The sequence below is a fragment of the Neltuma alba genome, unplaced genomic scaffold (assembly GCF_004799145.2).
Source record: "Neltuma alba isolate B1F8T4 unplaced genomic scaffold, ASM479914v2 tig00005599_pilon, whole genome shotgun sequence".
Lineage (NCBI taxonomy): Eukaryota > Viridiplantae > Streptophyta > Magnoliopsida > Fabales > Fabaceae > Neltuma > Neltuma alba.
The window spans coordinates 35041-49599 of NW_021634167.1; the positions used below are offsets into that span (position 1 = coordinate 35041).

Below are 14559 nucleotides of genomic sequence, written 5' to 3' on the forward strand. Positions count from 1 at the left end.
CATTATCATGGACAGATCTCTGGCTGTCAGCCTCTTATAGGACCTGCTCCCCTCAGAGTCTGCAAAATTTAATTGGAAAATTAATTATATATCAATTAAATTAAAATAATTTTTATATAAATCAAACAGTGTCAAATTAAAAAAAATTAAATAAATACTTACCCGCAAACTCTACTTCAAAACCGGTCTGGTGCCTTGGAGTAGGGCACTACTCATTATGGGGATTATCATTCCCCCGAACCTCCTCCTCCTCACCAACATCAATATGAGGTTGTTCATCTCCTAAGAAATGAGCCTCCTTAGTAGGTTGGATATCATCACGCTCCATGAAGCCCAAGATATCCTCCTCGTTTAAATCGTAGTCATGAATTCTTGAGAATGGCTCACCAACATCATCACCCCCAATACCATGATTCTTGCTAGGTCCTCCTCTATCAGGATCGACCGGCTCCTTCCTAGTCAACGAGTTATCCTCATAATAACAAATAGCACTTGTAATGAAAAAATATATTTTACAACATTTAAATTTACCATCAACTCATTAAAAAAAACAATTATTTCTATTAACTCTAAATAAACTAGTCTATTATAAAAAAAATATTTCTATTAACTCTAACTAAACTAGTCTATTAAATTCAATACAAAAAATATAATAAATTAAATAAATTAAAAAATTAAAAACAAAAATAATTATAAATAAATTTATATTCTTACTTGAAAATATAAAATACTATCCGGATCTGGATTTGGATTCGGATATAGATATACTTTGTTGAGAGAATTCAGCAGAGCTTCACTTCACAATTTGCCAAAAGTGTGCAACTAAGGTGGATGAGGGTACATATAGGCTACGATTTTCTTACGGTTATATGAAAACCCTAAAAATTTGTAACGTTGCCAGTCTACCGCCACCAGCATGCAGCCACGTGTCAGGCCTCGGGAAAAATAAAACATTTCTAGCAGTTTCAATGTAAAATGCTAGAAAATTAGTTAAAATTTCTAGTTGTTATGGAACTGTTAGAAAATGCAATGACGATTTGCATTCTCTAGTGGTTCTAGCGACAAAACTACTAGAAATTAATAGCTGGAAATATGGCGCCAACTTCACGCCAAATAACACCAATAGTTGTGGCAGTCACTTTCTAGTGGTTGGTTCAAAACTGCTAGAAATGTATGGATCCCGCACACTTTCTAGTCAAAGTGCTGCAAATTTCTTGCAATTTGTGGTATAATTGCTAGAAATGTCTACTTTTGTAGCGGTTTTTTTAACCACTAGAAATGGACTGCTGGTAATCTACTATTTTTTTGTAGTGTCCAATTTTAGTCTATTTGCAGACAATTTAACTAAACATGTAACGAAACAACAACGTGTGCAATAAAAGTTACCAAATGTATAACAATTTTTGTAACATATTTTTAGTCATTCGCATAGTATTTTACAAAACAAGTAATGAGAACGACAATTTACGTAATTTAAGTAATCGTTTTAATAATGCTTTTTGCAAACCATGGTCTTAGGCATTTGATGATTTTTATACCATTCCCATGGTCAATTTCCACCAAGTCTAGCCTATTAGGGGAATTAAACAAGGATTAAAATGTGTTGACAAATTAGCATATAAGTGCACCTGAAGAACATCATAGTAAACATGATAACAATAACTTCTATAATTTACTACATATATAATAGAATTGACCACACTAAAGTGAATATTTACTAAAAACCAATAGGCCTATGGCAGAAGCTATATTACATATATCAAATGGTAAGTTAACATTACGATTAAACCATCACCTAATGTTTTCTTGTCATTCAACCATAAAAGCCATTCCATTGCATAATATATGATTAACAACACTTTCAACGGGTTTGAGAACTACACAAAAGTCTCTTTAGGTTTGTTTTCCTCTGTCTTCTGACAATCTGCTAGAGCTTTTCACCGAGTTATTTGAGTTCCTTTTCGAAGTATTTGAGACCTTCGCATTTAGTTCCTCTTCTCCCGTGTTTTCCACTTAGCGGCTATTTGCGTTGTTGTGCCTACTTCTATGGCAAAATTCACGGCAGATGGATTTTTTAGGGTCTACTCAGATTGCTAGTTAAGAATGGCAAACAGAGTCTACGGTGATGGAATATGGAGGAAAGAGGGGGGAAAAGAGAGGGGGGATAGGCATGATAGGAAGGGTATAGAGGTAATTTATAAAAATTTGCAAATTCTAATTTAATACTTATAGACTTACACTACAAAAAAATTGACTTTCAACGGTGACAAAAAGTCACCGCTGAAAGTATAAAGTTGCTACTGAAAGTTTTCAGTGGCAACTTGTCGCCGCTGAAAAGTCGTTGCCGTAGCAGCCATGGCTGAAAAACTTTCAGTGTTGACTAAAAAGGTCGCTGCTGAAAGACACTTTTAGCGGTGACTTTTAGAAGTTTCAGCGGTGATATTTGTCGCCACTGAAAGACACTTTCAACGGCGACAAGAATGTCGCTGCTCAAAGAATTTTCAGATTGTCGCCACCAAAGGATGTTCAACGGCAACTTTTTTGTCGCCCCTGAAAATGATGCCTAAGAAGAATTGACTTTACCAACACCACGTCATCGTTGCCGGCCGCCACATCATCACTAGTCACCTCCACCTCATCACCGACCAGGTGCCACGTCATCACTAGCCACCTCCATGTCATTGCCACATCACTCCTTCTCGCCACGTCATCGTCCAAATATTTTCACCTTAAATGTGTCTTCTCCAAGGTTCGAACTCGTGACCACCTCCTTTCGTGTCCAATCTTCTTGTCATTGAGCCGGATTGAATTTGTTTATTACTATTGTAAAATAAAAAATATACACTTTTAGCGGCAACATTATAAAGTTGCCACTGAAAGTCAGACCTTCAGCGAGGACACTAGTGATTACATCACCTTCCGTTCAAAGGTATACTTTCAGCGGTGACAAAAAAATTCACCGCTCAAAGTTCACTTTCAGCGCGACATTTTTGTCGCCGCTGAAAGTCCACTTTGAGCCGCGACTTTTTTTGTCGCCGTTGAAAGTCATCGCCTAAAATCTTTTTTTTTGTAGTGTTATTTGTCCTTTGTAAAATTAGAATAACTTATTTGAGATTTTAGAATTCAGAACGCTTAATTATATGGGATTTTCCCTTAATTTAACTTCGGGCACCCTAGTGCATAAAGGCCTTTTTACATCTATTAAAAAGACCCTTTAACACTTGTTCTAATTACAAGCAGGATAGAAAGTACTACGCTGGTTGTTCAGCAAGTGTAGAAAAACATTATTCTACAATGGTTGTGTACGTCACGATCAGTGTGGAAGTTTGTCAAATTTTTCAGAAATAATAATGATCAATCTTGTTAATATTGGTTGTCACAGAGACTCAAAAACCAATTGAAAATTTTTATTTGGAATAGGAGTCAATGGGCTTCTGGTGAATTTCTTTTGATGGATGCGCTTGAATATTCAAAACTATAAGACTAACAGTGTTAAGATTGCGCATCGTAAAGGTGCACTTGAAAACCATAGACCAAAATAAAATATCGTGTAAAGTTAGTGATAAAAAATGCACTTTTATGAATATTGCATACAATAACAGAGCTTTATCAGCTATATGAATTATATGATATCATTGAGTTTTATTAACCACCAAACATTTGGATAGATTGGTAAACAAAAGATATCATTCAATAATTTTATTAGGTATTCTCTTTCACCTTCTTCTACTTCTTTTCAAAGGACTACATACTATTTAATCAACTCCCCTCACTAGCGCGTTCATAGGCCTTCTTTAAATGAGACTAAACCATCTCAAACGATTTTCTACCGTCTTCTTTTAATAGAAGCCACTCTAACTTTTTCATGTATATATTCATTACAAATTTCATCTTTTCTTGTATGAGCACATATCCATCTTAGTATTCTCATGTCGGCTACTCCCACTTTATGCCCATGTTATTTCTTTAAAAGTCCAGTATTCACTACCATATAGTATTTCTACTCTTATAACAGTGCAATAAACCTTCCCTTTCACCTTATTAGATATCTTTCAATCACAAATAACTCTGATAAGTTTTCTCTATTTAAATCACCTAGCTTGAATTCTATGATCAAAATATCCATCAATTTCATCATCCTTTTGTATAATTGATCCCAAATATAAACTTTGCCCATTGTGAAATGATTTGATCTCCCAAGTTAAATTTCATATCACTTCTAACTTGTCTTTTATCAAAATTGCAAAACACATATTGTGTCTTGTTTTTATTTAGACAAAAACCCTCCAACTCTGGGGTCTTTCTAATCCATAACTCAAGCATAGACTTAATCTCTTTTTTTGACTTAGCCATAAGAACTATATCGTTAACAAACATGCACTCAGGGATTTCTTGTTTGATAAGCTTAATTAGAATGTTTAAGACTAAGTTAAACAAATAAGGGTTTAAAGGTGATCCTTAGAGTAGGCCAATCCTTATAGGAAAGTACTTTATCTCACATCTAAGTGTTCTAAAACTAGTTGTTATCCCTATACATATCTTATATGACTTTGATATAAGCAATTCACACATGCCAGCTTTCCAAAGAACGTCTCGAGCATCATGAGTGTTTTTCCAAATCAATAAAAACTATATGCAACTCTTCATTTGTTCTGGTATTTTTTCATTAATACTAGTAAATATATCACTTCTGTTGTAGACCTTCCAAGCATGAACCCAAATTGGTTTTAAAAAATATAAGTCTCCAATCTTAAGTTGTGTTCAATCACCTTTTCCTATAACTTCATAGTTTGGCTTATGAGTTTAATTCCTCAATAGCTTGCACAATTCTAATTGTCCCCTTTATTTATTCATGTAAATATGTACTAAAGTACCTTGCTTCCAATCGTCAAGCATTTTTTAGAGTGCAAAATCTCATTGAATAGCTTAGAAAGTCACAACGCACCCTCTTCACTCATATTTTCAAATTTCAATAGGACTATCATTAGGTCCAACTACTTTATTTATTTTCCATTTACTTAAGATTTTATGAATATTTGCATGTAATTTAAAATTTAGATATTTGTGTAACCAACACATAATATAATATCTAAATACCTGATCGCCTACCAAAGAGTTGAAATGTATAAAACTGATTGTGATTAGCTAATTGAACACGTTAGAAAGTAGTAATAAATAGAACAATTGACCAACAGACACGTAGTGGCTTCAAAATGCTGTCTCTCTCTCTCTCTCTCTCTCTCTCTCTCTCTCTCTCTCTCTCTCTCTCACACACACACACACACACACACACACCCCCCCCCCCCCCCCCCCAAAAAAAAGCTTCGTTTATCTTTCCCTCGTTCATACCTTGGGACCAGAGAGAACGACGTGCTCGCCACCTAGCTACACGCGCACGCTACTCCAAAAACCCTAATTTCCAAGACCCTTTAAAAGAATAGTTTTTTTGTTTCTATTTTGATATCACCCCATTAATTGAATTTATTTACGTTGCTTGGGGTTTATTGTGAGACATTTTTTAAGAAAATTACACTGATTTAAATTTTGATGCAATAATTTTACAATTTGATATAATTCATGATTTTAAATAAAGATAACTTAAAAAAATAATTTTTATTTTAAAACAAATTTAATAACTTAGTTATCTGTTCTCCTCCGAGAGAGAGTACATACTTAAGCAACTAAAGTTAAAAAATTGTAAGGGAATAAAAGACATTTATTGGTAGTAACGTTTGAATCGATTTTTTTTTTTGGCCATCATGAATAGACGTTATTTGAATGCAAATGTGCATTGATACAAACTAAGATTATTTGAAAAACTTTTAAATAGTGGGAGGAAATCAATTAGATACAATATTCATTCAATATTGAATATAAGAAATAAATAACTAATTTATAAAAAATTTAAAAATTAATTAACTTATTTATTTACAAAAAATGTGTATTGATTTTTTTAATTATCCCTTAATTAATAATCTGTATTGGAAATTTACCCCCTCATAGAAATCATTTAATAAGTGCAATTAATAGAGATATTCTGTACGTTAGTCAGCATATTATAAATTTGGTAGACCAATTAATTAGATCAAAATATCATGCTATTTGAAGCTAAATTAAACCTCTTGACCAGCTCCGGTATTTAGGAATGAAGAATTACTAGTTGAATATTACTGATAGATAACTTTCAGAGAGAGATAGCGTAGTGGAAATTCATTATCAACTGTTGGGGGCGAAGAGAGTCATGTGTGCAGAGTTTTTTTTCTCTTGGTAATCGATGGATACTTATATAATACAAGGTTTAAATTTTTGTCCTCTACCGACCCAGTAATTGTCTTTGTATTTCGTTTTCACTTTTTAAGATTATACCATATTATATATATATATATATATATATATATATAACTAACTTAGAACAGCTGAGAATGTAAATATATCACAGCCAATTAAGTGCTTACACCAAAAACCAAGTCCCACATTAACTTTCCCTGCCGTGCTTTTTAATTTACTGTGTGCTGCTTTTTAGTGTCTAATATGTTCAAGTTCAAGTCTCACAAGGTGAGCTTTGGTTTGATTAATTAATTAATTATTCTCCGTTTTTTTTTTTTCAATCTCTTCTTTCTTTTTCGATGGCTTCTTACTTGTTGTCTTAAGTTATGCTTTGATTCTGTGAAGGGGGTTTCGCATCTGTTCCATGTTGTGTCCACTAAGGGAGATCACTAATTAGTAGAAGATAGACAGGAAAAAAAGGGGATGATTTATTAAATAAACAAATTAATTAATTAAAAGGGAACAAACACATTTGTTGTTCATTGTCTCGTTTCTCTCTCATATTCTTCTCTCGCACACTCACTGCTTTCATTAATTTGATTCCCTTTCAGCAAACAATTGAATCTAATTCTCTCGTCTCTTCTCTCTCTCTCTCTCGGGTTAGGTTACACAAGAGAGAAGAAGAGCCCTAGCTCGGTGTCGCTCACCTCTACCTGTTTGACTTTTGGTTCCATCTGATAACTTTTCTGAGAATTACATCGAAAAACACGGGCAAAGTTATTTAACTTAGATCCGTCGACTAGTTCATCACCATTTGGGATCGATCGGTTTCTCTTTCTGGGTGTCGATCTTATTTTCTGTGCTGATCCATCTTCTTCTCCTTCTTTCTTCTTTGTTTCTTTCAATTATAACCTCTCTCTTCAACTAGCAATTCTGGCTAATCCTTGGTGGACCGGTCAGGTGGGGTTGCCGGGGGTTGACCCGGCGGCCAATTCACCGTCGGTGAACAAACGGCACAACACCGACCTCTCTATCAACGAAAGCAGCGGCAAGAACAGTGGCGGCAATAACAGAGACGAAGACGATGATAGAGACGAACCCAAAGAAGGTGCAGTTGAAGTCGGAACTCGCAGACCTCGAGGCCGACCACCTGGTTCCAAGAACAAACCAAAACCGCCCATCTTTGTGACCCGAGACAGCCCAAATGCTCTACGAAGCCACGTCATGGAGGTCGCCGGCGGAGCCGATGTAGCAGAAAGCGTAGCTCAGTTCGCTCGCCGCCGTCAACGTGGGGTTTGTGTGCTTAGTGGAAGTGGCTCCGTCGCTAACGTCACTCTTCGCCAACCTGCAGCTCCGGGAGCTCTTGTGGCTCTCCATGGAAGGTTTGAGATTCTATCCCTAACCGGAGCCTTCTTGCCCGGACCGGCACCACCGGGATCCACGGGACTAACAATTTACCTCGCCGGAGGACAAGGCCAGGTTGTCGGTGGAAGCGTGGTGGGGTCACTAGTGGCAGCAGGACCAGTGATGGTCATTGCTGCAACTTTTGCAAATGCAACTTATGAGAGACTACCTCTTGATGATGAAGACGAGGGCGGCAGCGCCGCTGGGCAAGGCGGTGGAAGCGGAGGCGGAGGGTCTTCCCCGCAGGCACAGCCGGGGATCGGAAGCAGTGGGGGCCACTTGCAAGGAGGGATTCCAGATCCTTCATCACTTCCTTTGTATAATCTGCCACCAAATCTGCTTCCCAATGGTGGTGGTGGTGGGCAGGTAGGTCATCATCATGAAGCTCTTGCTTGGGCAGCTCATGGAAGGCAACCTTTTTAGAGAATTAAATTAATAAAAAGATGAGTCTTAGACAGAATTTGATCAGATCTAATCAATCAATGAGTTAATTATCTGTTGATGCTTTGATTTTCTGTGGTTTGAAGGGGTAGGAATATGATTATTGAATGGTTAAATAGAATTGAGGGAAGATAATCATATAATAATTAGATTACTATAGAATTAGGTGTGAAGAAGATCAGAAGAAGTAGTTCTATATGATGAAGAAGATCCAGGAGAGCATGTGTTCATAATCCATATTTATGTCCATGGAGAATTGTGAACTATATATCTTTCTCCTTTTGCTTCTCTGCGTTTTGAATAAATTAAAAGAAAATGACGACAACGACGACGATGATCCGAGTCTTTATGTCTTTTGTTTAATTTACTATATATATATATATATATATCTGAATAATTTATTGGTGGCAGATGTATTTGGTGTTTTCTTAATTACCTGAAAGTTTATAATTTGTTTGTTCTTAGGTTTTATAATGAACACTTTTTGTACAATTTCTTGGATCTGTTTGAGAATATGACTTGATGGGATGATCATCATTACTTAGACCAATTGGAAGGTATGGTAATTAAATATACTCTGGGTTTAAATTTCAAGCTAGGTAATTCACTATTGTTGGATGCTTATTAGTGATTATTACACACAGTTTAATTTCTCTCTCTTCCCTCCATTCAATTGGTTTCTTCCATTGATGATATTGGAATTTGATTCAATGCTACTATTATTAGGGTTTTTTGTGGGAACATCATTTGCAAATTTTTCCATCATGTCTTCCAATATAGGACTGTACAATTAGGGCTTCTTTCACAGAAATTTTGCAGTCTCTATTGAGAGAGAAACACTGAATATATAGATTAAGGATACACAAACAATTCAAAGGAATTTTGTTGACATTATATTCCAAGACGTGAAACAAAATTGTAATCAGAGAGAAACATCCTTAATATTTTAGCTGCTTATTGTTGTGTTTCATGTAGGTTAATTAAGGGAAAAAAACTAACTGGGCATATATGAAAATGGGTTTCTTTCACTACTGTACGTTATTATTTTAATTAAAGAGGCATTCGGTTTGTCGCATGAATAGGATACCAAAGTGACATTCTAATTAGACTAGAGTACTGTAACTCTGCTGAAGCATCTCACACTGATCACTTTTTCTCTCCGCTTCTTCAACTCCAGCTCTCTCTGTCTCTCTCTCTCTCTCTCTCTCTATATATATATATATATATCTACGCACACATATATGTGTTATGGATATGCTTATCTCTTCATTGTATTTGGATGTGATGATGTGATCAAAATGGCAGAAACGAGACAGTTCTGCGATAGCAGAGACCCACGTGTTGTAGGGAAGAAATAAGCAAAGTCCCAGGAAGACACACACCCACATATATATGAATGTGTAATCAGAAAGCTTCGTGTTGTGAGAGAATGGGGGATTTTCGATCTATGTAATTAACCAGGTTATACCATATATATTGATGCAGAAAAGGTTCATGTACTGACGAAGCTTTTGGTCCAGCGTTACATATACATAGACACACATATATATAACTTTAATTTTATTGAAAGTTTGGTGTTTCCAAGGAGAGGGAGAGAGGGGGGGGGGGGGAAGAGAGAGAGAAGTTGTAATTGGAAGCATGTGCCTGGTTCAAAGTTTCTGTTGTTCAAATAAAGAATGGATATATATATGACTCCAATAATGTTTTTTCATGGCTCATTTTATAATATTAGTGTTATTATTATTGTGGTTTTTCTTTCCTGCATATATATATATATATATCTTATCCTTTTGAGCTGATTCAAGGTTCATTACTTGATAACTTTGCTGGTTTAGATGTTCGTTCAACCCATGAAAAGGGGGGAAATTAAAGTAGCAATAGAGCTGGAGTAGATTTATACACGGATTGGGAGATCTTTAATTAATGTGCCACTTTTTGATAGTTTTTAATGGATTTTATGATAACTCAACCTTTTATTTTTTTTTATTAATAGATTCTAGATAAAATTAGTGATATTTTAATATCTTACTGGTGCAATTTTAAATTTTTTTAATGATTCGTTAAAATAAGATGAATCAAAATTGGAGGAATTCAGAATATTAGAGGGAAGCCCTAGAGACCCCATACCCTGCTATTCACCCACACAAAATGTGATTAAGTAGAATAAAGAGGACTTAATATTTTATAAATAAGCAGGATGAGGATTCAAATCTTATGAACATAGAGAAACATGTATATTATGATTTGATTTGTACATAGTGAAAAGGCAAAGACTCTTATCTCTCTCAAGTAAGTTTGAATGTTTAATTCTCAACTCATATAGAGCAAAGCTAGTTGGACGGGGCTTTACTTTTTGCTTTTTATGTCTTTGGGGAGATTAGTAGATTTTATCAGTGAAGGATACTTCTAATCCTACAAAATTTTTTTAAGTCTTTAATGAAAGAAAATAATTAGATCATTAACCATTTTAATTGACTACAAATATCTGTTCTCGTGAACTTAAAGCTCTTAAAACCTTGTGAATAAATAGAATTACTTGTGAGAGGTACTCTCAATTAGATCTTTTTTTTTTTTTTGGGTGAAGGACTCTCAATTAGATCGGATAACGCTGGAAGACGACCTTTGTAATAATATTAATAATTTAATATATTAGCCAGTCACATGTGATTAACTTAAATTTGGTCAAAAATAGAGGATAGCAAGAGTGGTAAGAATGAGGCGAGAATGGAGTAATTACGGGTCATAACATGGAAAATATGTATATAAAAGCTTTAACATTAATTACCATTTTAAAAACAAATAAATTAAGAAGACCAAGAACATTGGATAATTCAGATATTTGAGGGATAGAAATTAAACATAATTAATTAATCAAAATTTTGACCTTTTGTGTAAGTGATCTACTAAACAGATTAAAATTGTCCCGTTATAAAGTAACATGAAGGAGCACGAATTTTTTTTATTTGGAAGTTGGAACTGATCTGTAAGCCTTACACAGACACACACACACACTCCTCGGTCTTTAATATAAGACCTATTTAACTAATTTGATTAGATTAAGGAAGTTAGGTAAGTTCGATAATTATAAGAAATATGATATGTTTTTTCTAAAACACTATAATCATCTTTCTTAATATCCTTTCTTCCTCACTTACTTGATTATGGTTGAGGGAGTATCCATAGAAGTAATTTAAAAAAATTGATAAATATGGGAAATAAGTCTTATATTTATGACCAAAATTAACTTAATAATTAGGTCCTATATTAAGGACCGGAGGAGTATATATATATATATATATATATATATGTAGATCAGCAAGAAGACAAAGCCCTTAAAATCTTGTTGAATTATGTTGGTTCAATATTTAAGTGATTTGAAGTGTTTAGAATTTTTTTATTTGAAATTTGCCATGTGGCAGATCCTGTTACTTATATAAGAAATTTGTGCATTATAAAATGTTTGGTCGACCTTTCAAATATTTTTTAAAAAAATATGACGATTCTATATTCAATGACAATTAATCCGTTCTTTATTTTGACTTGATCTCCCTTAACTTTTAATCAAACTTTACCAATAAAGAAAGTTTAAATTAAGGGTATCAATTAAATAATAAATATTTTCAGTCTAGCTATCACAAGACTTAGTTAATTCAAGGCAATTGGTAGATTTTTAGGCTAATTTATTTAGAAATATTGTAACACTATATATTTTGATTTGTTCCTTTTTCTTGTCGAACTATATATCATCTGTCACAAGGCAATTGGTAGATTTTTAGGCTAATTTATTTAGAAATATTGTAACACTATATATTTTGATTTGTTCCTTTTTCTTGTCGAACTATATATCATCTGTCACACTAATAAGTAAAATACAATTTGCATTAGATGACATGGCATTCGCCCAAACAAAAAGACGTGGCATTATAACAAATGACAAATTAAAGCAGTTCTTAAATAAGACTGAAGACACAATTTGTTTTGGATTCAATTTTTGAGATGTCAAAAGTACCATTTTTTGCATTTTAAGCTATTTGGTTATCATACTTTTTGAAGCAGAGCACATTTTGAAGAACCGAAAATTGCCTACTTCGATCGGCACCAAAAGTCCTTCTCGAAAATCAAAGATGAATACTTTTGTGTGTGCGTGTGAACAATTAATTTTTTTTATCTTTAATGTTAAGTTAATAAGAAGTAATTAAAGGCAAGAGTAACTTGATCTCTTAATGGAGAAAATGGATATTTCAAGATGTATGAAACATTCTAAAGGAATCCATTTTGTAAAGAAGTTAAATTATATATATAATATTAATTAATCAATACTATAGTTGATTGGATTTGACAAAGCCCCAAATAGTTAAATTACTAGTTTAGGGAGAAATAAATTATTCCCAGACATTTGGGTTAATTACTATTGACCCAAAAAGATTATCCAATGGATACATGATTTAACAAGCCACATGTAATGGAAATGCTTTTAGCAGTACAAATTTTGAACTTCTAAGCATAGAAAAGTCACTTTCAAAATTTGATTTGCAGCCCTATTGGGCAACTTGATTTGATTTTTACAGCCACATTAGGCAAATTGATTCGATCTTCATAATTGGGTTTTGTTTCCCATCAATCATTTTTATTGGTTTATAAAATAAATATATGAAAAATCCTAATTTAACATTTTATTATTTTAAGGGTTTTGTATATGAAAAATGAATTAATTTATGATTGTCTGAACATAAATTCAGCATTATTATTATTATTATTATTATTATTATTATTATTATTATTATTATTATAATGATAATAATGTTATTGTCATTATTATTATTCCTTAAGAGATTTGGAGTTATGTTATTGATTTATTTGTAAAAGTGAGTTTTGTGCACTGTATGGTATTTGAGAAATAAATGGTCATATTTAGAATTAATCAAGAGCTTAGGATGTTTAGAATGTATATAATATACTACCTCCAGTACTTAATATAAAATTAATTAACTAATTTATAAATATTAAAAAAATTAGTTAAGTTAGTTATTTGTAATAAATAGGCATTGCCTTTTTAAAAATATGTTTACTAATACTGTGTATTGAAACAATTCTTGCCTTTACCATACAGATTAACTGAAAGTAAAATGGATATATATATGAGGCAAAATGGATTATGATCTTATATTTGAAACCAATTGAATTTTTAATTAGTTTTTATATTAAGGATCAAAGATAGTATATATGTTTTCTTTTTTTATTGCCAATAATGTATATGTAACTTTCTGATATCATATAACCTGGTTAAAATCTAGTATTCTTGACTTCTATGAAAAAGCTTTTAACGTGGATCAGGGAAGGCTTTTAAAGCCAGTTTTAATAGAGACATGTAATCAACCAATATAGTTTTGTCCACATTTTATGTTGATACAAGAACAAGGTAAAAAGTCCATTTTTATTCCTCCAGTCCTAAATATAAGACTCTTTAGAGTGTAATTTACAATATAAAATGAATATTATATTTAGCACCAAAGGAGTATATCAATTATGATAAGGAAACCGACAGAGAAAATGAAATTTTCATGTCAATTAACTTGTTAAATGACTTAGTTAATAAGTACTCATATCTAATTATAAATGTAAATGTAAGTTAAGTAGGTTATTTTGATATTAAATACAAGACCATAATTTACTTTATCTTTTAAATTTATAATTTTCTTTGCAACTTATCCCTAGCATATTGTTGATAATGTAAGACCACAGTCTATTTATTCACCTTGGGTGGTGTGTTTTAATTAAAAGCGCCTTCTATTTGAAGTAGAGATAGTAACTAATAATAATTAATAAAAAAATGATTAACACATTCTACATATATTTATAATTTATAATATCAAAGATCTAAAATTGTAAATACATATATAGCAAGCCGGTAAGTGAGAAATTGATAGACAACAACACATGCCCATTGATCCTTCATCCTCAATAAAATGGATATGGTGAACCTTTTATACATCTTATCTGTATCATCTAAAATTTAATTTGGGCAATTTAATAATATTTTATTAAAAATGTAATATGAAAAATAATTTAAGCTTAAAGTACAAAGTGCTGGGGAAGTTTGGTCATTAGGGTTTCTGATTTTTTGGTTAGGGTTTCTCCTTTGTGAATGGTGTAATAAAGATGCGCTTATTCCTTCTGGTCCATAATATAAAACAATGGTTACAAGAAAATTGTGGTTCAAATTATAAGATATTGTCAAGATAATCAATAATATGATTTTTTTTTTTCACTTTTGCCCCTGTTAAATATAAGAGAGAAATGAGATAGATGAGAGATAATAAATGTGTAACATTAAATATAACTTTATCACTTTTTAGGGGTAAAATAATAAAACTCTATCATTTTAGAACAAATTTAATGACTAAATTTCATTTCTTGGTATATGAGAAAAAGTTAACCAACTTCGTA

General features: G+C 32.8%; 1 protein-coding gene across 1 annotated transcript; it reads left to right on the forward strand.

The window, feature by feature from the left end:
• Nucleotides 1-2103: 2103 nt before the first annotated feature.
• LOC114748058 (AT-hook motif nuclear-localized protein 20-like) lies at nucleotides 2104-8475 on the forward strand. Its single transcript, XM_028936413.1, has 2 exons — nucleotides 2104-2182; nucleotides 7019-8475. The coding sequence occupies exons 1-2, from the start codon at nucleotides 2104-2106 to the stop codon at nucleotides 8092-8094; spliced, it is 1155 nt and encodes a 384-aa protein (XP_028792246.1). The 3' UTR covers nucleotides 8095-8475.
• The last annotated feature ends 6084 nt before the right edge of the window (nucleotides 8476-14559 follow it).

Bases quoted from the DNA above. Each gene is read 5' to 3' on its own strand.
- LOC114748058 (XM_028936413.1), top strand. From the start codon at position 2,104: ATGGCAAACAGAGTCTACGGTGATGGAATATGGAGGAAAGAGGGGGGA. The intron at 2,183-7,018 runs GTATAGAGGTAA...AACTTTTCTGAG, and splicing joins GGATAGGCATGATAGGAAGG to AATTACATCGAAAAACACGG.